Source organism: Lynx canadensis, chromosome D2 (genome assembly GCF_007474595.2).
Source record: "Lynx canadensis isolate LIC74 chromosome D2, mLynCan4.pri.v2, whole genome shotgun sequence".
NCBI lineage: Eukaryota > Metazoa > Chordata > Mammalia > Carnivora > Felidae > Lynx > Lynx canadensis.
Window position 1 is genome coordinate 5124952 of NC_044313.2, and position 24930 is coordinate 5149881.

The following is a 24930-nucleotide window of genomic DNA, read 5'->3' on the forward strand; positions in this document are numbered from 1 at the left end:
GCTCGAACTCACAAACTGGGAGATCATGACCTGAGCCGAAGCTGGATGCTTAACCGATTGAGCCACCCAGGTGCCCCGGAAGTGGACTGTATTCTACGTGTTGTAAGGGAAGCTATTAAAGTATCCATCCAATAGAAGGCCTGTAGTCATGACTTATCTGTTATGTAAGATAAATGTCATTTCACAAATAGACAATTATATCACATTGATCAAGGACACGAGCAGCTAACAGTATGCATTAGCTACAGCAGGGCTGGGAGACAGAATACCTGGTAATCTCATTTGTGACAACTTGTTATTAACACTAGCAATTTACCCAGAGTTAATCACTCTTACTCATATTTCTACATAATCAGAAAACAGAATGGATCCTCTAAAGAATTTAGTTGGTTTTATTACTCAGCTAATACAGATTTCTGCAAAGAGAACATTAAACAAATTTGGCTATTATAAATAACCACACTTCACAAAGTACATAACCGTCATAATAAAGCCTAACTTAATATATTTCTGAAACTTATATTAAGTGGACACATGCAAAATGTAACCTTCAATAAGGAACTGAATATAATGAAAATCTTACAGGTAATATTTGGACTAAAGGTGCTAATAATGTGATTCTTATCCTTTCCCCAAAATGCTTAATGTCCCTGCAAGGCATGTAACTGTGGCAAAGCATTCTCTTAAAAATGCTATTATGTTCAGTCTCTCAGGTGACACTTTTCTTGTCTTATGCTGAAAAAATGTCAGAGCCAGTGTTTCAGAAAACAGATGATAGTGACACGAAGTCGTTCATCAACACAATTTGAGTGTCACAGAGAGCGCTGTCTGTCACTGCCAGCCCTTACTGCTCTCAGCTGGGAGGAAAGTAGAGGATGGGAACAGGTGGTGGTCGATGCACAGATTGGAAAAATAAGTGACAGGAACGATGGTTTTCTGATCTTTGATTATCGACCTTCCCAATAACGCAGAAACCTGGCCAGGGGCCAGTGCTGGGCTCTACAGTGATAGCCCCAGGATTTAACCTCTGCAAAAACAAATGGTCCTCAAGGTGGGCAAGACCTGGGTGTCCTCCAGTATTCTTCTTCCCTTTCTTTTAGTCCTGTTTTCTTTTCCTTTTTTTTTTTTTGCATTTGCATTTGCATTATGGATTTCCCCTGGAGCATCGCTTGCTCAAATTTAATGATGAACTCAGGTTTGGAATCAATGAGGATCAAGGTGACTCTTGCGGTGGTGTAGACTTCAAGAAAAAGAGGATGCGCTCCCCCCCCCCCTTTTTGAGACAAAGAAAGAACAAGCTAATTATCAGGTCACAATGGGAATACTTTACCTCGGGTCACCTTGCCAATCTCCTAGCTACAATAGCTACAACTCCCAAATTTTTTAAAACCCACCGAGAGTCTTTCTTCGAGTTACAAAATGTGGAGCCTCCCGTCCCCTCTGGACACTGGGCTGTGCTCTCTCCGGGGATCCAAGTCCTCACCTGGCAACAGTCTCCCCCTGGGTGTTTGGACAACCTCTTTGCAACTGTGAGGGTCCAGAATTCCGGGTCATCAACCCCATTCTAACCCCAGGAAAATCTCCATAGACACAAAGGTAGACGGGGCAAAAATTTCCACCATCATCCAGAAACTGATGAGGCCTCACTGTATGTGTTTGAATGAAAGCACATCATGTGTCCAGTCCCCAGAATCATCCACAAAGGGACCCCCTGAACGAAAGCTATTCCGGACCAAACCCGGCTGACACGGATCTCGCTGTGAGCACGCTGGCTCCGGCAGGACCCTCTGCACCGCGCTGGCCCGCCTGCCGCGGGTAATAAACAAAACGGAAGTGGGGGTGGTGCGGGCCACGGTGAGATCAGGCGCTCTGGCCCCTGCTTCCGGGAGCGCACTTTGATAAATAACTGAACAGCTCGGTAAATAAGCACATCCCCCCCTTCCCGCCCCCTGCCTCCTTTTTTTTGGACAGAGTGTGCTTTTGATTTCTCCTTTCCGACTCAAAATGTGACAGGTTTGGGAGGGGGAAAAACATGCTGCTCTGTCCCCTGGGGCAGCGCGAGTCTGCGCTTGCATTCAGCCCGGCAGAACAGATCCTTGTCTGAAGCTCTGCTTGGAGGGGAGATCCGAGACCCCCGTCTCCACGTACCGCTCGTATTCTAGGAAAGACTCAGAGAAGAAACAGTCGCGTGGAGCATTCGGCTTGTTAAAATCGAAAACAAACGGAGACCGGCCTCGAACATTCCCCGAGCAGAGAAAATTGGTTTTGTCATACAAGCAAAGCTTCCTTTAGCTTAGTGGGCAAGGCTCACCTGACCGGGGTCACTTCTTGCTTAGGCCTCTGAAAATCATAGGCAAAACCAACACACACACACACACACACACACACACACACACGCACACACACACACACACACATTTTCCAAGGTTGACATGAGGTAACCACTAACCAATGAAGAGAATTCTAAAACAATAACCAACCACCAATATTATAACCAGTAAATTGTCATTGTTTTCTCACTATATGAGCTTCTAAAATTTTTTTTTAAGTTTATTTATTTATTTTGAGAGAGAGCACCTGAGTGAGCAAATGGGGGAAGGGCAGAGAGCTAGATGGAGGGAGAGAATCCCAAGCAGGCTCCTTGCTCTAAACACAGAGCCTGACTCCGGGCTGGATCTCACAAACCGTGAGATCGTGACCTGAGCCTAGATAAAGAGCCGGATGCTTAACTGAATGGGCCATCCAGGTGTCCCACTATATAAGCTTCTTTGTAATGATATACCTCTGAGCCTCCTTCCATGTATTCGTTTGAGGGGGCCTTGTCCACAAACTGTCGTCTCTTTGGTGTGTGCACAATAAAACTTTATTAATTACTGCTTCAGCGATTCAACGATTTTACCGCTGTGATGTGTGAGCTTTTGATGGGCTCAACCCTGACCGAGGAATAGGTGACTAACTGTAGAATGATAAATATATCTGACTTCTATTTTTATTTTCTTCCAGAGTGGGCTAGATCGACCTGCCAATATGTTCCCAAACCTGAGCCTATTAAAAAAAAGAAAAAAAAAAGCTGCATAGGAAATAGGTTGTGTACATCTTGGGGAACTGAGATGTGCTGTCATAAACTCCCAGAGTGCTGGCCTTGGCAGGGATGCTCATGGCAGGCTCTAATACCTGAGATTCGTAGCAGGCAAGATCCAGGCCGCCTGAGGTGACCCCATGGAGACATTCTTAGCTGTCTTGAGGGGCTGCTTGGGGCAGACCCTTTGGGCTGCTGACACTTTTATTACTTTTTTTTTTTTTTGACTTCCAAAAATAATTTAATTATTTTATAAGCGAGGAACCCCATCATGTTGGTGGGTGGTTATTTCTTGCTGTTACCAGATTCCCGCCCCTCATTGACCAATGAGGTCACGGTTTACATCTGACCTCTTGGCCGCTTCTCAAGCCAGAGTCAGTGTTCAATATCCGTGGCTGAAAAGCTGCAAAACACAGATCTTTTACATTAATCACCACATTCAAATCAGCAACTGCCCAGATGAAATGGGACATTTGCTTTTTCAGTGCAGCCTTTACTACGTTGCAAATCAAAGACCTCCTGCTTGACTCAGCCTGTTTGGAGCATAATGACACATAATGTCAAGGGAACCAACCGCTCCCAAACAGTTTTAAAGATCTGATTTACACCTAAAGGTGCATCCTCTGAAGGTCGAGCCTTCCCCAGGGCCTGGAGTCGGCGTCACAAAGGAGCTCGTATTACCCCGGGCCTATCCTACCTTCCTTCACAGCAATCGTGGAAGGGGACAAAATGAAATGGAGCCACTTTCAAATGGCGGTCGATCTATGGACTGACTACATAGGCGGCCAGGAACATAATTTTTGTAGAATGAAAGAGCTGGAAAGGCAGGAGCGCCCATCAGTCAGGTCAGCCGTGGTTTGAGCTGAGTTTTGGAGCCCCTTCCATGCTAGCCAGTGACCCTTCAGTGTGGGGAGGGCACACCGAAGAGGGGGGGTCCTGGGGGAGCACGAAGGGGCCAGGGTGGGCTGAGTTGGGGCAGCAACTATTTGTCAAGCGAGAAAAAAGCATTTTGATGTGTTAACCATCATTCAGAATATCTGCCAGGGTGGATGCCTCTGGTTATCTGCAATAGTGCAGAAACCATCAAAGCCATTTCAGGACGAAGCAGGCCTGCCATTTGAAACGATACCTAAAACTCTCCCGTGGGGGGAAAACACACAGCTCATAGTTTGCACCTGAGAGATGAAGGCGAACAAGTCACAAGAAGGCGTGGCCACTCTCCTAGGAAGGGCCCGAGTGCGAGAGGCGGCCTGGGAGGCTCTCAGGCAGAGGGGCGGCAGGTGGAGCTCACAGAACCTGCCCAGGGGGTGCTGGCACCTCCAAGAGCCTTGGCTCCCCTCAGGTCCAGCGGACAGCAGCTCCCTCCATGCCGTCTCTCTGAACATCCTTTTCTGCCCTGTTCTGGACTCTCTCTAATGGGGCTGCACTTGGCCCCTTCCTGGCGTGGGTCCTGCGGTTGTCTGGCCAATCGGGGCAAGTGACAAATGCATCTGTCCGAGCGTGATCAATTAAAATGAATCGCGAATGGCCCTCCTCCCTGTTCCAGAAGCCTTGGCATTTCATTACTGAGATCCGCATACGTATGTGAAGAATTACGGAGCATCAGGACTGGAAGGCTCTTGAAAACCTCAGTCCAACCTCTCCATCTTACAGCCTGGAAAACCGATGGAAGCCCAGAGAGACTGTGTCATGTGACTGAGGCCACATAGCGAGGCCGAGGCAAGGGAGGAAGGAAACTCCAGTAGGGATTCCTTCCCTCAGAGCCAGGGCTCCTACTCTCTCCTCTGGGGGGATGGAAGTTAGCGCAGGGGCAGGGGGGCACCCGGCAGGCTCTGTGTTGGGAGATGTGGGAAGCTCTTGGACAGCCTGGAGCCGGAACTCGGATTCTGGGCATTTGAGCTGCTACAGGAAAGTCACTTGCATTGACACGTCTCCTCAAGCTCCTGAGACCCAAACAGCATGCAGGTGCGTGATGCATGTCCACTGAGAGCGTGAACGGACGTGGCCGTTCCAGCCAGTTCTTCATCACCACCTGGGAGCTTCTGCGCTGGAGTTTTACTCCTGAGAACCCGGGTGACGCTTCATGTTACACCATACTTCTTAATTTCGATGTTATTAGTATTATACAATACAGTACCTTTTAGTATATTTACGCCAAGGCTTTCCGCATTTATTTTTCTGTGTAAAGACCCATTTGAAAAAGATTCCATCCTTCACGCAAACAGATGGACAAAGGGTATTTGGAAATTCGAACTTCCCCTCGAGATGTGACAGAGCCTTCCCGCACCCATGTTTGCTGACATCCGGGAACTCAAGAAGAATCAGGAGTCGAAGCCTCTGGTGAGGAAATCTGGCTCCGGTTGGAAACGAGCTGCTGAGAACTTGCTGACCGCAAAGCCGGATTACAGGCGTGGCCCTCAACCCCCCACCCCTGTCTGCTCGAAGGGTCCACAGGAGGGCGATGGGGTCCAGTTCCCCACCTTCACGGAAAGCCGTGTTCAGTTTTTATGACCCTGTTTCGTTCTTCCCGTGGAATACGGACACGTCAGGGTATCTTTCTAGCCAAGCTCTCCAGCCACGACATGGAGAGCAGGAATCTATCTAAGTTGCCCCAGCCCTGGGGGAACAAAGGAAACCCAGGTGTCATGGGGCAACTAGAGAGAGAAGTGGAAAGACCCTGCCTCCCTGGAGAGAACAGAGTCACTGGGGAGAGGGGAGAGAGGAGGTCCTCTGTAGCCACCACAGACTCCAGGTGACAAGTTGAGTGGAATAAGCAGGGCCCCGGGCGCTCAGGCAGGAAATGCCACTGAAATCTTGCACAGGACCATCCGTGAGGCCAAAGAAAGATGCCCAGACACCTTGGCACAAAGCAAGCTGAGAGTGGGGACCAGGTGCCAGGAAGAGGTTCATCTCCACTCGGAGAGAGGCTGGGCTCACAGAGGACACATTCGCCTTTAGCATGATGTCCTCCAGGCCCATCCATGTTTTTGCATATGGCAAGATTTCCTTTTTCTTTTCCTCGTAAATGAAGCTGAATAATACTCCATTGTATAGACATACCACATTTTCTTTATCCATCCAACCATCAATGGACACTTGGGTTGTTTCCATATCTTGGCCGTTGTAAATAACGCTGCAGTGAACATGGGAATACAGATACCTCATCGAGGTTGATTTCAATCTATTTGGATGTATACCCAGCAGGGGAGATTGCTGGATCACATGGTAGCTCGATTTTTAATTTTTGAGAAACCTCTATGCTGTCTTCCATAGTTCGTTTTACATTCCCACCAACCCTGTGCAAGTGTTCAAACTTCTGTACATCCTGGCTGACACCTGTTACCTTTTATTTTTTTTTTTCATAATAGCCATCCTATTATGGCTGTAACATAATAATCATAACAGCCGACAGATGTGAGGGGACAGCTCACTGCGGTTTTGATTTGCATTTCCCTGATGAGGAGTGATGTTGCACATCTTTTCACAAACCTATTGGCCATTTGTATTTCTTCCTTGGAGAGATGTCGACTCAAGCCCTTTGGCCATTTTTTAATTGGGTGTGTTTCACTATCGAGTTGTAGGAGTTCTTTATCCATTTTGGGAATTAATTCCTTAGCAGATATATGGTTTGGAAATTTTCTCCCATTCCACAGGCTGTCTCTCATTTTGCTGATTGTCTCCTTTACTGTGCCGACTTTTTAGTTTGATGTCATCCTACTTGTCCACTTTTGCTTTTGTTGTCATTTCCAAGAAATGATATAGAAGTAACGCACCTTAACATAATAAAGGACACATACGACAAATCCACAGCTAATATAGTCGGGGGCGAACGACTGAAAGCTTTTCCTGTAAGATCTGGAACACACTTTTCTTCTATGGTTTCTTCTAGAGTTTTGAGGTTTGGCGGGGGGGTCTTCTGCTTAAATCTTTAATCCAGGGGCACCTGGGTGGCCCAGTTGGTTAAGCATCCTACTTTGGCTCAGGTCATGATCTCATGGTTCATGAGTTTGTGCCCCCGCGTCAGGCTCTGTACAGATAGCTCAGAGTCTGGAGCATGCTTCGGTTTTTGTGTCTCCCTCTCTCTCTGCTCCTCCTCTGCTCACGTTCTGTCTCTCTCTCTCTCAAATGTAAATAAAAACAGTAAAAAAAAAATAAAATAAATAAGTAAATCATTAGTCCATTATGAGTTGATTTTGGGGTATGATGTAAGACAAGGGTCCAGTTTCATTCTGTTGCATGTGGATATCCTGTTTTTACAACACCATTTATTAAAGTGATGATCCTCTCCCCAGATTCTCAGCTCCCTTGTCAACGCTCAGTGGACTGTGCATGTGCAGGCTTATTTCTGGGCTCTCTATTCTGGTCCATTGGTCTGTATGTCTGCCTTTAGGCCAGTACTACAGTGTTTTGATTCCTGTAGCTGGGTAATATATTTTGAAATTAGGAAGTATGATGCCTCCACTCTTCTTCCTCAGGAGTGTTTTGCCTCCATAGGGTCGTTTGTGGTTCCATGTGAATTCTAGCATTATTTTTTCAATGTCTGAAAAAATGCCATTGGGATTTTGATGGAGATAACACTGAACCTACAGACTGCTTTGAGTAATATGGACACTTTAACAATATCAAGTCTTCCAATCAACAAAGACGAGACGTCTTTACATTTATTTGTTTTTTTCTTGAATTTCTATCATTGATAATTTGTACCTTTCAGTGTTCAGGTCTTTCACCTCCTTGCTCAAGGATTTTATTCATTTTGACCCTATTAGAAATGGGATTGTTTTCTTAATGTCCTTTTCAGATAGTTTCTTGTTAGCGTATAGAAATTCAACTGATATTTGTATGTTGATTTTGTATCTGCAACTTTCCCGAATTTATTAGTTCTAACAGTGTTTGTGGTGGTCTTTAGAGTTTTCTACATAAAAGATCAGGTCTTCTACAAACAGATAATTTTACTTTTTCCCTTGTGGTCTAGATGGCTTTTACTACTTTTTCTTGCCTAATTTCTCTGTCTAGGACTTCCGGTACTATGTTGAATAGGAGTGGTGACAGTGGATCTCCCTGTGTTCCAGATCTTATAGGAAAAACTTTCAGTGGTTCGCCCCCGAGTATATTAGCTGTGGACTTGTCATATGTGACCTTTATTAAGTTAAGATGCGTTACTTCTGTACCTAGTGTGTTGAGTTTTTAACACAAAAGGGTGTTAAATTTCCCCAGATGGGTTTTCTGTATCTATTGAAAAATCATACGACTTTTATACTTCACTCTGTTAATGCAGTCTATCACTTTGTTACTCTGTGTATGTTGAACCATCTCTGCATCCCAGGGATAAATCCCATTTGATCACAGGGTATGATCCTATTAATACACCGCTGACTTTAGTTTGCTAGCATTTTCTTGAGGATTTTTACATCTACGTTCACATCAGAGACGGTGGCCTAGAGTTTTCCTGTAGTGTCTTTATCTGCCTTCAGTATCAAGGTAATGCTTGTATCGTAAGATGAGTTTGGAAGTATTCCCTTCTCTTCGATATTTTGGAAGAGTCTGAGAAGGATCGGCATTAATTCTTTTTTACGTGTTGGACAGAATTCACCAGTGAAGCTATCTTGTCCCGGACTTTTCTTTGTGGGAAGTTTTGGATTGTAGATTACCTGACATCTGTCTGTTCAGATTTTCTATATCTTCATAATGCAGTCTTGGTAGGCTGTACGTTTCTAGGAATTTATCGTTTCTTCTAGGCTGTCCAATTTCTGGTATCAGCTGTAATGGTTTTGTTTCACCTCTCATTTTATTTTATTTTATTTTATTTTATTTTATTTTACATTTATTTATTTTTTGGGAAACAGAGTGAGACAAAGCATGAGCAGGGGAGGGGCAGAGAGAGAAGGAGACACAGAATCTGAAGCAGGCTCCAGGCTCTGAGCAAGCTGTCAGCACAGAGCCCGACGCGGGGCTCGAACCCACAAACCGTGAAATCATGACCTGAGCCAAAGTCAGACATTTAGCCGACTGAGCCACCCAGGCACCCCTTACCTCTCGTTTTATTTATGTCTTCTCTCCTTTTTTCCTAGTTCATCTAGCTAGAGGTTGGTCAATTTTGTTTATCTTTTCAAAAATCCAACTCTAGTTGTGTTGAATTTTTTGATTGTTTTTCTGTTCTCTATTTCATTTATATCTGCTCTTATCTTTATTGTTTTCTTCCTTCTGCTGACCTTGGGCTTCATCCTTTTCCTAGTTTCTTGAGGTGTTCAGCTGAGTTATATTTACCAATGAAGCCAACACTGTAGACCCAACAGACCGAACAGACATATAGAACATTCCACTGAGGAACAGCAGAATAACATTCTGCTGAAGGGCACATGGAACGTTCCTCAGGATATACCACATCTTAGGTCATAAAACAATTCTTAACAAATTTATGGAGGGGGCGCCTGGGTGGCTCGGTGGGTTAAGCTTCTGGCTCTTGACTTTGGCTCAGGTCACAATCTCATGGTTTGGGGGTTCTAGTCCTGCATCGGACTCTGAGCTGGCAGTGGGAACCAGCTTGGGATTCTCTCTCTCTCTCTCTCTCTCTCTCTCTCTCTTTCTCTCTCCCTCTCTCTTTGCCCCTCCTCCACTCGTGCTCTCTCTATCTCTCAAAATAAACACATAAATAAACTTTAAAACAACAACAGCAACAACAAAATTTAAGGAGACTGAAACCAGACCAAGTATCTCTTCCAACTGCCGTGGAATGAAATCAGAAGTCAGTAACAAAAGAAAAATGAGAAAACTCACAAATAGTGGAAATTAAAGAGCCTGCTCCTGAAGAAACCAATGGGTCAAAGAAGAAGTAAAACGGGAAGTCAGGAGATATCTTGAAACAAATGAAAGTGACAACAAAATACACCGAGACGTCTGAGGTGCAGCAAAAGCAGCAGCAAGAGGGAAATTTGTAGTGACGAACACCTACGTTAATGTCTCATCTTAAACACAAGGATCCCCTGGTGTTTTCACTGTGCAAGTGTGTTATGCGACCACCACCTGGTGGCGCTCTGCCTACATATAAGGTCCGGTTCTGAGTAGGCAAAAAAAAAAACCCTTTTGACCCGAGGGTAGAATATGGTAGAATATATTAAACTGAATAGTAAAAGCAGTGACATTGTGACAAGGAGATGAGCTACACGGTTGGATGCCTGAGGAACGGAGGGAATGTTCGTGACGCCCAAAAGCAGCTTCAAAGCAGAGACGTGTTCACCTGACGTCAAGAGGGAGCTCCACGGATGTTTCTATTTGCTCCCCGCCCCCCCATCAGATTTTCTTCCCATCTCCTGTTTACGGAAAACAGCTATTGCAAAAGTAGCAATCGCTCTCCGAGGAGGAGAAACGATTCGGATGTTTCGGATAACCGAGCCCCGACAGTGGAGGCCAATGTCATCACCCACCACACATTCAAGACCGTCACCACGATGTCGGGAAAGCCCCGCTACTCACCAAGGTTGTACCACATGTCTCTGATTTCGAAGCCGATCTGCCTCCTCATGTCTCCGTACCTGAGAACCGAGGACAGGGAAAACGCTGAGTCACCCTTTCGAGCATTTGGAAATCAGACTTAGATTATTTTTAAGCACAACGAAAGTCCCCCATCACTGAGACAAACGAAGACCGTATCGACGCTGTGGCATATTTGCCCCCAAAGGGAACGGAAGGAGGAAGGATCGAGCCAAGGGAGTCTCCCTTTCTCATTACCTCAGGCTCTGGGATGTCCCCCCCCCCCCCAACACCCCCATGGGAGTATGGGTGAGGGGGTGGGGAGTAATAGCAGCATTTTCCTTTCTTCAATCTCTAATGGCAAGAGGAGGACCTGGGTCCCTGGCCTAAGGGGGAGCTTGTGTGCCAAGCATCCAGGCGCCGCAGACACGAAAGGGCATCCTCCAACCCTGCTCGCAAAGCAGCTCTCACACGTTAAAATTAAGCCCTGGAGTGGACATGAGAGCAGGGGAGGCCTCTCCCAAATATCCCTTTGGAAGGGCTTTGTGCCAAAAGAGGTCAACAAATATTACCCGGTCTTTTGTTTATCAAGGAAAATAAATGCTAATTTCTCTTCTACCCGGTCAGCAGAAGAGGTGTGTGTTTTGTGAGAAAACAGGACGTGAGGCTTCGGAAGATAAACATTTATTAGTTTGTGAGCAATTTAACTTTTTCCTTTATTGCCTAACGAAAAAAAAAAGCCTGATCATATTAAAAATAGTCATTTGCAAAACGATCGTAGAGTACGACAGTATAGCAGCTGGGTCATCAAGCCGCTCTGTTCGTCCTCACATCAGCTGATGTGGAAAGGAAAGCTGTGTGTACAGATGACCCGGTTGTGGCTCCAACAGCAAAGATCCTCCCGGTAAATCATCAACCGCAGTAGGCTGCCCCCTTATAGAAGTCTCCGGTGCCCTAAGCACACATCTGTCACTTCCGGCCGGAGAGGGCTGCAGGCTCAGACTCTCAACCAGGGAAGCCTGCCCTGGAGGCCCCTTCACAGAAGTCGACCCGGGGGCACAGCGCTTGTCCGGGTGTCACAGCCCACTGTACAGACAAGAACTGAGCTGGGAGCGTCAGCCCCTTCCCACGAGGACAAGCTTGTCCTCTGATGTCGATGAGTTACCTTCCTGCCCAGCCTGACAACCGGGTGAGTGCTGATGTGGGTGAATTCGGTGAGTGAGAGAGGGGGGATCTTGGCCAAGGAATGGACCTGTCCCCACTGCCCCAGTGAGGAGCGGCCCATCCACTGTCAGCAAAGATACTGGACCGAGTCCGTGGGTGACCAGAGAGCATCCTTCCATGTCCAACTGGAGCCCCAATCGCCCAAGGTGTGTATGATCTAAGCCCCGTTCAGCTGTGCACCCTGTCCGGGCTTGTAGATCCAGCTTCCCGATCCCCATTTTTGCTCCTGCACAAATGACGAAGGGCCCCGGCAGCCGCTGCGGCCCAGACCCGGAGACAATGGGGCCGGCTGGCACCCTCCTGGCATTTACCCGGAAAGAGCACCGCGGAGCGTAAAGCCATACTCACGCCTGGTGCTGATGCCGCCTCCTGAGGCTGCGAGCATCTCGTTGTGCGGGTGGATGATCACCTCTCAGGGAGCAGGCATCTGGGGACCCCGGGAGCTCGGCATTGCAGGCAGGACCCCGGGAACATAGAGACCCCCCCCCCCTCCCCTGCCAGCAGGAGTTCAGAGCCCCCAGAGGTGGTGAGAGCTGGTCACAGCGGCTGGCCTGCCACTGTCTGACTCAAGCTTTAAATACTCTTCTAACAGCCAGGGGACTCCCTCTCCTCCCGAGATAATAGCTCTCACACAACAAGAAAGGCCAAAACGCCAGGCGGCTGGGGCCATTCGGGAGTGACCCGATGTCTCGTGACCTACAGTCACCCGCCACTTCTCCAGAGCTGAGGCCGACCCCTGGGTGCCAGGGGGCCCACGCGGAGAGGGAACCCCCCCCGCTTCTGCCTCCTCTCCCTGCGCATCACCTCTCCTTATGGTGCCCACAGAGGGTGAGACGGTCATGATGCCTCGTTTGCATTTCCCAGTTACGCTGTCCTGTCTTGTATGTGGAGGACCATGTGCCTTCACGGAATTTGAGGGCAGGATATCGGCAGAGATCCAGGAGCGCATCCCTCGCCAGAGGCAGCTTAATCTCTACACATCTTCGGGTAACCGCCCGGTAGGGTCACGGCTGTCACCAGAACTCAAGGGGGGTTCCCGGAGTGTTTGTACCTTCCTCCTGAGGAGGAGAAAGCAGCAGTCCTCGGGAATGTCGGGGCTAACGCTCCTTACCTGGGAGCAGACCGGGGCTGGCGGCCTTGTGGGTCAGAACCAAGGTCATCTCTAACAGCCTACACGGGAGGGAGCGGAACCAGTCCTGGAGGGGGGAGCTAGAGGGCTCGGCTGAGTCACAGGCAAGGAGGGAAGAAAAAGATCCCGAGATTCGGACCCCAAGCCCCACGCCTCGCCCCGCAGCACTCATCGCGAGGGACCGCAAGTGCGGGTGTCCCTGACCGCACGGCACGGCACTCTGTCACGTCCCGCCAAGGGCCCTGGTTTCATCGGACTCTGGCAGTAAGACTACGGGGTGAGCAAAGGGACGCTGCTGCAGCCCTCTTTCCACCGAGGAAGCAAAGGTTCCCGGTGGTGAATGGACCAGCTGGACAGCAGCACGGAGCTGGGGTCACCCGGCACCGCCCCCCACAGCCCGGCCGCCCGTGCCCACCCCCCAGGAAAGGGAGCACCTCCAAACTGCCAGCGGGGTCCCCAGCAGACAATCCCCCCACAGCCCAGGTAGATACAGGGTCCCCCACCAGGCCTATTGCTCTGACCTAAAATAGCAGGAATCTGATCTCTGAGGCCTTATCTCAGTCTCTGGTTTCGTGAGTCTTCACCCCAAGGGACAGAAAACCCACTGCCCACCACAGACAGTCCAGCCTTGGGGGTGAGGCTGACCTGAGCCCAAACAGAAGCACACTGGGCAAGTCACCTGGCCACTCTGACCCTCAGTCTCCTCTTCTGCAGTCCTGGGATAATGATGTATGATGTTCACCTCCCAGGATTTTTTAAGAATGAGAGAGATAAGGCCCTCATATGTCCTAGCAAGTACTCGAGCCACGCTAGGTGCTTCCTTTACAGGCTCAGACTAGGCCTCATACAGCAGCCCCCTCATGGTTACAATGGCCATTTAAATTGATTCATTCGGGGAGGATTACTCATTGATTCATTAATTACCGAATGCTTACTAGAGGCCAGGCACAGAGCTAATATGAGAATATTAATATCATAGGCAGAACAAAGTCCACAATTACCCTCTGATGTGAAGAAGGAAAGATGTAATCCAGTCAGAGGGGAAGGAAGAGCATTCCAAGCAGAGGCGTCAGCAGGTGCAAATGCCCTGTGGCAGAGCAGGCTAGGTGATTATATTGACCAAGCAGGAAAAGTGGCTGGAGGACAGGGAGCCTGCTCCTTCCCCTTAAGAGAACAAGGGGGAAAAAAAAGAAAGAACAAGGGGGATGCAGTCTGAACAAAGGCCACAGAGGCAGCTTTTTAAAGTTTATTTATTTATTTTGAAAGAGAGAGAGAGAGAGCAGAGGAGGGGCAGAGAGAGAGGGAGACAGAATCCCAAGCAGGCTCCGAATGGTCAGCATGAAGCCCAATGTGGGGCTCAAATTCACAAACCATGAGATCATGACCTGAGCTGAGAAACCAAGAGTCAGATGTTTAACCGACTGAGCCACCCAGGCGCCCCCACAGACAGTTTTTTAAAGTTTAAGTTTCGGGGCACCTGGGTTTACTGACTCTTGGTTTCTCAGCTCAGATCATGATTTCACGGCTGCATGAGTTCAAGTCCCGCCTCGGGCTCTGTGCTGCCAGGGCAGAGCCTGCTTGGGATTCTCTGTCTCCTTCTCCTTCTCCGTCCCTCCTCCATTCATGCCGTCTCTGCCTCTCTCAAAGTCAATAAATAAACTTTAAAAAAATTATGAGAGAACAAAGTTTAAGCTTCAAAATATTTTTGAAATAAGAAATGCGTTTTACTTTACTAACCAGCACACATATAAATATATGTGTACAAATGTTGTATGAAGTGGTAACCTCACTACCTTCATGGTCTCCATGAAGTATGGTCTCCAAATAAGTCTGTTGGGCATGACTGTAGGTTGAACCGTGTCATCCATAAGAACGTGTAGAGGTCCTGGCCCCCAGAACCTGAGAATGTGACCTTATTTGGAAACAGGGTCTTTGCAGATGTCATCTGTTAAGATGACATCATACTTGATTGAGGAGGTCAGAGGGAGGTTAGGTCCCAGGACAGGTGTCCTTACAAGGGGAAGGAGATTTGGAGACACGGGGAAGGAGGCCACCTGAAGACAGGGGCAGAGTCGGGAAGGATGCAGCCAAGGCCAAGGAGCACCAGACACTGGGGACAGCCACCTGATGCAAGAGAGGCACAGAACAGGCTCTCCATCTGAGCTTCCAGAATGAGCCAAGTCTGCCCACCCCCTGATTTGGATTCCTAGCCTCCTGACGTGGGACAATAAACTTCAGGCGTTTCGAGCCACCCAGTGCGTTAACTACGAGGGTGGATGATCGCGGGAAATGAGTGCGATGACCATTAAGCTGCCATCCTGGCCCGAGGAAGGGCTGAGATGCACAGCTGAGAAAACGGCCTTCTGAAGGAGGGAGAGTGGAGTAAGAAGTCCCAAGAGCAAGGCTCAAGGAGCCCAGCCACCGAGTGAATGGCCCGACGGAGGACCAGGAGCCTGACAAGGAACAGTGAGGCCAAAAAGGAGGAAGAAGGTCGACATTCGTTCTGAGAATGAATGAAAGAGACAGATCGGTGTTAGGAGCGGGCAGAGGTTGAGGAACGGAGACAGATGTGGAGGCCGCTGGAGGGAGATGATGGGCCAAGTGGGACATTTGAACACTGAATCCCTGAGGGAGGCGAGAGGAGGTGGGACCCCAGTAGCGACCAAGGGAATAAAGCTCATGACACACAGGGCTCGGACGTGCCACGGTGCCCGGTGCCACAGGAGTTCTACCATGTTCAACGGAGCACGGTATCCCTCGGGCGTGGGGAACACGTGCCCCCTGCCAACAGGGACTCGGCACAGGGCCACCGTTTGTTACGTCTGTCTCCCCGGGCCCCTGGCTAACTCAGTTCACAGCGAATTTATTCTGAATGATCAGAGTCTCTCACAAAATGAGCACAGACACAAGTTATGCTTTTTCTGAACTATTTCTTGTCACAATCTGGAGTGCAAACACAGCTTCGGGATTAGGTCACGTTGCAAAATGGGGCTTGTCACAGCTTTATTTCCCTCCAGTTTCCCCAAGAGCAACGTCTGTAGTTTGACCTAACACATGCACATCTCAGAGCCCCACGTGGAGATATTTGTTTACGGGGTGTCTCATTCTGGGTGTGAACCTGCTTGGGATTCTCTCTCTCCCTCTCTCTCTCTCTCTCTCTCTCTCTCTGTCCCTCCCCCACTCATGCTGTCTCTGTCTCTCTCAAAGAGAAAAATAAAAAAAATAAACTTTAAAAAATATATAAAAAAATAAAGTTTAAGTTTCAAAATATTTTTGAAGAAATAGGTTTTACTTTACTAATCAACACACATATAAATATATGTGTACAAATGTTTTATGAAGTAGCAACCTTACTACCTTCATGGTCTCATGAGGGTGCGACGGGCGGAGGGCAGATCTCTATCGTAAAAAATAAATAGAAATAAGTACATAAAGACGAGAAGCAGCATGGAAGACAACTGGGGAGAGGGTCTTCACAGAACCTGCATAACAGGTTCAAATGCACTGGCCTGAGGTTGGCCTTCAAATGTTACTCTCTTGGGCTGAAACTTTTTTTTTTTTTTTTAAACGTTTTTTATTTATTTTTGGGACAGAGCGAGACAGAGCATGAACGGGGGAGGGGCAGAGAGAGAGGGAGACACAGAATCGGAAACAGGCTCCAGGCTCTGGGCCATCAGCCCAGAGCCCGACGCGGGGCTCGAACCCACGGACCGTGAGATCGTGACCTGGCTGAAGTCAGACGCCTAACCGACTGTGCCACCCAGGCGCCCCTTGGGCTGAAACTTTTTTTTTTTTTTTTTTTAATTTTTTTTTTTTAACATTTATTTATTTTTGAGACAGAGAGAGACAGAGCATGAACGGGGGAGGGTCAGAGAGAGGGAGATGCAGAATCTGAAACAGGCTCCGGGCTCTGAGCTGTCAGCACAGAGCCCGACGCGGGGCTCGAACCCACGGACCGTGAGATCATGACCTGAGCCGAAGTCGGCCGCTTAACCGACTGAGCCACCCAGGTGCCCCTGGGCTGAAACTTTTAAGTGAGCACCTTGTGCTTAGAAATGCCGGACGCCCAATTCCTGAACCCCCTTTCTCTCCCAGGACAAAGACTGGTCCTGAACACAGGAGCCTGTCTGCAGTCACAGGTCACATTGTCACATGCCAGGACACATGTGTCCTGTGCACTAAAATGGCCAGGCTGGCTGCTAATCAAAAATAAACTCTTTTACATCTGACTCATATTTCCTGAGTCCCAATAATGTTGAAGATCGGGGTGGGGGGGTGGGCTGGGCGAGGGACAGATGATGGTCAGGTTTCGCATGTCCTCTGTGGGCAGTCACTAGCAACAAGGATGTCTGAAGGCTGAGTCAGTTAAATTTTCTTATGATACACTTTGGTTCCTAGCGGTTATTTATTTTGTGATTCACTGGAAGATCTCATAGTCAATTTGGGTTTGACATAATCAGTTCTCTGCGTGGTATGGCCCATTATTTTACGTTACCCCCATGCACTTTGGGGAATGTCTCTGGAACGAATATCCTAATTATCTCCCCAACCCCCGTCATCAGGAGGATGGAGAGCTTAACAAGCGGGAATGAACAGGCTGATCTTTGGACACCGGGATTTTCTATCGTTCTGGGCCACAACGCCGTGAACCAGGCAGAAAGGAGCTGCTGAAGGCACAGAGGGAGAGGAGGGTTGGTGGGAGTGTACAGGTGCGGGGGGAGGGGGCTCCACAGAGAAGCCTTCACTCAGATGCATTTGGCTGGATTCAGGAACCCTAGAGCAGTTGACAGACCCCAATGGAGGCGGCCAGCGGCTATTAAATGGACGTGGCATCACTCCACCTTCGAAGCCCATGGTTCCCTCTAGAAAAAGACAGCCCTGCTCATCACACTGCACTGTGCTCTGTGTCAGCACCCAGCCTTGTGCTCGGACCCATGGGGTCGGCTCCCACATCACTGGGCCTCACGCTCTCCCCCAAGCCCTCCAGGCCTGGCCACTCACCTGTGCTTCAATAACCCACAGCATCTCTTTGCTCAAAGAGCAGGCCATGCCCTTTGGGACTTGAGGACCCTTGTGGGGACTGGCCGTTCATTGACCCACGGCTCGGTCAGCCAACCTGGTAATTTGGCGGCTCCTTTGCCACGCAGCCTGGGATCCCCTCCTGCCAGAGGCCTTGGGCTCCCCACGTTGGCTCCTAGTTGCCAATGTCCAGGCTGTCACGGCACCCTGGGGGTCCCCAGCACCAGGACCCTGAGTGCAGAGCGGGTACTCCATCCCTTTTGCACTAGCACGATTTTAAGCAGATTAAAACGGTTCTGGGTCCTGGGAAAATGTAAGCATTTGGGTAGGATGCCTTTAAATATGTCTTATGTAGATTTTGGTACTTAGCAATAAACCTGCAGCTAGATAATAAAGTGTTTAAGGTACAGAAAGAGGCACGAAAAATACAACAAACATGGGTGAACCTGCCACACACACGTTAGCCACACGGCCTCACGGGCCACGGGCGCTTGTCTCAGACACAGAGAACACCTGTCCTTGGTGGCCTATGACGGCCACACGCTGAGCTTAGGCCCCTGGGAGAGGGCCCCTCAGGCTGCACAGGGGCTGAGGCAGTCCTGGCAGAGTCTTGCAAAGACAACTACTAAAATGCTTGGGAGTTTTTCCCTTGGGGAATCTATGAGAAAATTTCAAAGGGAAAATCCGGACTCTCTTATCGCCACGGTTATGAGAAAAAGAATGCTCAATTCAGAAGCCCTGTCGGCTCTGGAAGGGGAGACACCAGCTGGCCGTGTTTAATTTTCCTTGGCTTTGAAGCCTCTAAATGCACATAGCTATGTGAGAAGCAAAGGTTTTCTTTGGCGGCCGAGGCCCTGTGTGGTTAATGCATTTACTGACGTTGCTCTAGCTTAGAATGTTAACATTCACACACCAAAAGGGGGCCCAGTGCAGAGCCACCCCTTTCTGGTCTGGAGAAGGCTCAGAAACAATTGTTTTACGCTAAAAACCTCAAAGGAGATGCCAGCTCTTTTAAGCCAGATTTCCGGGTTCCATTCCCTTCTTCTCCTGCAGGCATCTTGAAGGGTTGGCCATGCTGTGCGCTTGGCAAAGAATGGGTTCTGCTGTCGGCTGGAGCTGGGTTTGGATTCCTGCCTCACTGCGCAGTGAGCCCCGTCCGTACACACAGGTGGATTCACCTGCTGTGGGCCAGCTTTCCTTCTGCAGGACTGGATGACAAGGCGTCCCAGGCATCCAGGGCTGGCTGTGAAGGAGTTGTGTGGTACTCAGAGCGGGCCAGTTTTTTCTGCTGCTACTATAGAAAGTTCCACCGGGAGAGCATTTAAACCACAGGAGAGCCGATCTACCAGTCACCAGCCCTAATTTTATAGGAGCCCTGAGATGATGTTAACTAGGCAAAGCGGAAGCTTCCCTATTGAGCTGGTCCCCAGAAGGCACCGCCCGATTTCTGTCCCTGGGCCAAGCCTAGCAGTCTCACCCCACGTCGGCTCCGAGTAGGCCGACTCTGCTGCTAACAGGCCTTCCCAGGAGTCCCCAGTGGCCACCCACTTGGCCTACACCTTCTGGGGCCTTCCTCTTTTCTGAACACCGAACACGTGTCTACATCAACGGTCAACGGACAGGAGCCACCCAACTGAGAAAGCCTGAGGGAAAGATGGCCGGCTGGGAGTCGACTTTTCTGTAGATGGCACAAGGAAAGGATAGAAGGTTCTAAGAGCGGCGCAGGTAAACGTCCTGGGCTCTGAACTGCCAGGGTCAGAATGACCAGGTGGGTGGCACTGGCCATGTGGCTTCACCTTCCTCATCTGCGAAGTGAGGATGATAAGAGAACCCGATGAATAGGTTTTGTTTTGCTTTTAATGATTATACATGAAAAATGCACACGGAGTGCTCAGCGAGTCACTGGCACGTAGTACGCATTCGGTACATATTTGCTGATCAAATTCCTACTCTCCAGGGATGACGTGCTTTCGATGTGGCCAGCACGCGAGATACATGCTCACGGGACATGAGGAGCACTGAACAGCTGTCACCTTCTGAGACTCCCTCTGGAATCGCTAACATCAGGGAGTGGCACAGGGTCGGCAAAGCCTTGGAACAGTCCATGTGAAGCAGAGGCATTACGAAATGACTCACGGAAACGGGTGACGTGGAAACATGGGAGCGATCGGAGAACTCTTCTCCGAAGTCCTTACGAAAGGGGCGCTCCGCAAAGAGAGAAGTCGGCAAAACTGAGGCAGAAAGAGGGGAGGCGAGACCCTCAGGGCACCCAAAGTTTGGAAAGAAAGCACACAAGAGCTCTTTTCTTTGTCCTGGACCAGTAGCCATGAAGGATGCAAGGACCGAGGCAGGAACGTGGGGCGCCCGAGAGGTCTGTTAGGATGATCCAAGGGCTGGTTCAGCCCGTCGGACCTCCTACCTGGAGCACGAGAGGGGGAACCTCTTGCAAAGAAGGAAACCGGGAAGCTCTCACCCCAAAGGAGTTCTTCAACAACCTCAACTGTGCCAAGAGCTTGCATTAGAAGCTTCCTTTTTCGAAGGAGCATTGCAGAATTGGGCAATAAAGAAAACCATGTGTGCGATGACATCAGCAAAGTGCGTGGCAAAAGCAGCTATCTCCCGCAACTCCCATTCTGTGCGGTGCTAATGGTGGTGGACACTGACTCTGAACTCACCAGGATGAACCCTGCAATTTTAGACCTTGATTCATGGGTTAGAAGACGCAATACCAGATTCATGATTTGAAACCACCCTTTCATTACACCATGATTACATCTCAATTTGCATACCAAGACGACGTGGAAATTATGCAGGCTCCTGCCCATGACCTCGCAGACTTACTTGTTAAGGATTTTGGCTCTCTTCGCGCTCGAAAAATTCTCCAGTTGCAAGGACTCTTGAGTGAGGAAAGCGACAGCCAGGTGAAAGTAGTTGTTCCAAAGCTGAAAACCAAAAAGGCGGAGACACTGAGGTGCTGAACAGCTTCATAACCCTCTGAGACATTCCTCATTTGCCCCGCACACACCTCTGAGATGTTTAGAAACCCGTGGTCACCTGTACACACGGCTAACCAGCCACCCAAGGTGTGGTCCCGAGCTGGGCGTGGGCACTGAGGTCGCGGTGCGCGTGCTCAAAACCCAGGTCTACCACCTCCCTGAACAACTAACCTAACCTCTCGGTGCCTCAGTTTCCCGAGAGGTAGAGTGGGAATTTAAGTAGCACCCATCTCATAGAGCTGTCAGAGAATCGAAGGAGTACATACGTGCCAAGCCATTGGGTGGTGCCCTGCACGCAGTAAGAACATAATAATGTTGGCTCTTACTGCTATGTGCCATTGAGCCACTTACTTAATAATATGTAGATTTCGCCCCACGTCAGGCTCTGTGCTGACAGCTCAGAGCCTGGTGCCTGCTTCGGATTCTGTCTCCGTCTCTCTGCCCCTCCCCCACTTGTGCACCCTCTCTCTCCAAAATAAACATTAAAAAATATTTTTAAATTAACATATAGATTTCTCTACTTGTATACAAACACTAGAAAACTAAGGAGGAGAGATGCAAAAAATCCAACATTTTGTATTCCAAAGACTTATAGACCATGTGGCTGAACAGACAATTCAGAAATGACTTTGCTATAAAGCTCCACGCGGTGGAAGGCGTGTGTACTTTAACATGGTAACCTGGACGTGCTGTCATAAAAGTGTCATTGTGGGTAGATTCCTAAAACGTGGAACTAATGCCCCCTGGTCATGTCAATGCTTAAGACCAGCTCAAGGTCATTAAAATGAGGAATTCTTGGAGCACAAATGGGGATGACTCAGACATACTCTTCAACCCACCGGGCTTGTGCCAGAGGACAGACTGTGGGGCCGGGGCGGCGGGGGCAGGATTCCACCTGCTCCCGGTGGGAAAGAGCTTGGACACACTTCTCATCATACGTCCAAGCTCGAAGGGCCTTCGTAGTCTTTGGGAGAAATTTGTGGGTGCTGGTTTTCTCATTTACAAAACGGGGACAATATTTATTCTACCAAATGAGATTGTTGCAAAAGTTTATATAAAAATAAGGTGTTAACAGTACTGACTCTATTTTTAGTTACCTATGGGGTAAGTGGGAATTTTAAACAAGAGTTGTATGTAGGTATGCTGTCTTCCATTTATCTGACACATTTCATGAACAGGGCATTTTCTTAGTAACACAGCAGCTCATAGGATCACTGCAGAATTGCCCAGGTAAGTCCTGTGCCCGTGATCTCCGGTGAGGTGCAGAGACTCGCCCAAAGACATGGGTTGCATGTGAAGCAGATTGAGGGTCTCAAGTGGGGTGTCCTGAACCTCACCACTCACCAAGGTACGTTCCCATTTAGCCCCATTGACACTAAAAGGGTCAATAATATACAAGTTGCTTCTTTTGATTTTGGAACTCACAGCCCTCCTCACCCCTGGCCCCCCCACCTCACCCCCGTCTCCTGGCAATGTCCTCTTACTGTAGCACTGGCGGGAGGCATGGCCGCTGTGGGTGCATCCTGAGAATCACAGGCAGGGGCTCAGCTAGAGCTGTGCGTTCGTGGACTATAACACAGATGTACTCTGGTGGGGGGGTGTTGATTACAGGGAAGGCTGTGCATGTGTCAGGGTAAGGGTTATTTGGGAAATCTCTGTGCCTTCCCCTCGATGAACCTAAAACAACCTTAAAAAAAAAAAGTCTCGGGGCACATGGGTGGCTCAGTCGGTTCAGCATCTGACTCTTGGTTTTGGCTCAGGTCATGATCCCAGGGTCATGGGATCAAGCCCCACATAGGGCTCCCCACTGCTTAAGATTCTCTCTCCCTCTTCCCCTTTCCCCCGCTTGAGTGCGCTCTCTCTCTCTCTCACAAACAAACAAAACCTTAAAAAAATCACATAAAAATACAAACCAAAAAATGGTATACAATGTATGATTTGAGGTGTGCAAGTAACCACACCCATGTGGTGCTGACCAGTGAAGGCTGTGACTCAATACCTGAACTTGAATGGGGTCTGAGGGCTAGATGACAGCAAAAACATAAGCTTCCTGGTTTGGGTAGTTTTACTGTAGTTACATAGGAGAAAGTTCCTATTTGCGGGAAATACACACTACAACACTGGGGCGGGGGGGTGCTAGGTTAAGAGTTCTTTGTATGGTATTGGCAGGAATGAGAGGCAGGCTGGGCAGGAGCACAGGGAAGCAGAGGGGGGAAGTAGCAGGCGGCCCTCAGGGCTGATTAGTGGAAAGAGAAGCAACTGCCTGGAGAGAGAACCATGCAGTGATCATGAGGATGCAGGAACATAAAAATGCGCCTGGTCAGAGCACCAGCTGCCTGGAGCTCACGGTGAAGGCTGTCTCCTCCGTAAGGCACTCAAGCCCTCCACCTGGGGGTGGGAAGGAGGGTGTGCTTCAGGGTGGAACAGCAATCCATACGCACTTAACGCCTGCTAAGGGGCAAGGTGTTACGTTGTTGTCCCAAAGTGTGTGTGTGGGCGTGAGGGAAGCATCCCGGGGACCTAACTCATGAAACAGTGAACAAGAGCAGAAGTGACAGATGTTACATTCATAGCAGCCACTCTTCAAACACACAACAATCTACCCAGCAAGTAATGGGTGAGGCTGATGTGGATAAAACGGAAAAACCAAATGAAGGACACAAAAAGAAGACCTAAATATTCCTGTATGGGATGGGAAAAAATAAATACTGCAGAGTATTCCCCCCATACTGTAACCTTTTCCTACATTTATTTATAAATTCAAAGGAGTCCCAATTAAAATAAAAGCAGCATTTTTATATGCGAGGTTAACAAGCTGATTTTGCATTTGATATGGAAGAGGAAATACAAAAGAAGAGCCAAGATAATTTCGCAATGGCACACTAACAGGGAAGCCCTGGCTCTACTAGCTGGGTATAAAACCAGTAGATAATAACACAGGAAATAGAACAGACACACACACACACATTCGCAATTATGTTTTTTTATGGTGGCATTTTAAATCACTGGGAAAGAAGAACCTATTCATGAAATAATTTGGGAAAAAGTCAAGTTAAACTCTTGCCCCTAGCACTAACTAGAGAAATCCCAGGTAGGTCAATCATCAGGAAGCTTAAAAAAAATTAAAAAAAAAAAAAGCAAAACTATCAAGGTATTAGCAGATGCTAACTACATGAAATAAAATACAACAATAGTTACATTTATAACACTGAGGCAAAGAAGGATTTGCCAAGTAAAACATAAAACCCAAAAGCCATAGAAGAAATGACAGATTCGATGGCAGAAAAATTAAAAATTTTATATGATAAACCTAAACTCATGACGAGGCTATATTAAGAATTTCAACTTACAGAAAAGGGTGACAAATAGCCCAGTAGGAAAATGAGTACAGGAAACGATCAGATGGTTCGTAGTAGAAATCAAACAGCCGGTAAGTATTCTCAGCCTAAGTAGCAATCAAAGAAATTCTAACAAAAATAAGAATCAATAATTTTAAAGAAATTGGTACTGGAGATGATTTTAGACAATGGCTGCTCTCAAAGAAGGTTAGTGGAATTGCAAATTGCTAGAGTAGGATAATTTATCAGTGTCCATTCACGAACAATTTCATACCACTCGGCTTGGCAATTATGCTCCCAGCAGCCTGTCTACAAATGCAGCACTGAGATGCAGTGCTTGCAACAGGGACAAACTGGAACATTCTGTAGGTCATCAGTGCAAAAGTGCCTGCACAAATGTTGGTACATTTACATTGTGAAATGTGACAGAACAGAAAAAAAAAAATACAGAATATAATCCGGTTTGCGTTAAAAGCAGAAGAGAGCATACATAGGTCTGGATAAATGCATAAATAGGCATCAGGAAGTGCGTGCAATTAGTTAAGAGTCACTCTGCAAAGAGGAAAAGGGTGGGAAGGGGTCTTGCATATTTTACTCGATGCGCTGATTTACATGCATGAATAGTTTACAATGAGATTATATCCGTGCTTTTAGGATATGGGAAAACAAGCAGTAAGC

The 24930-nt window shown here is 48.2% G+C and overlaps 1 protein-coding gene across 3 annotated transcripts in view; it reads right to left on the reverse strand.

Annotated features, from left to right (window-relative positions):
• The window catches only part of DOCK1 (dedicator of cytokinesis 1), a 528429-nt gene that overhangs the window by 81140 nt on the left and 422359 nt on the right, over window positions 1-24930 (reverse strand). For all 3 annotated transcript variants that reach the window (XM_030333989.2, XM_030333990.1, XM_030333988.1), the window contains exons 31-32: window positions 20760-20860; window positions 10550-10608 (exon numbers count right to left, since the gene is read on the reverse strand). In XM_030333989.2, the coding sequence (XP_030189849.1) occupies window positions 10550-10608; window positions 20760-20860 (160 nt within the window). The remainder of the gene's footprint in view (window positions 1-10549; window positions 10609-20759; window positions 20861-24930) is intronic.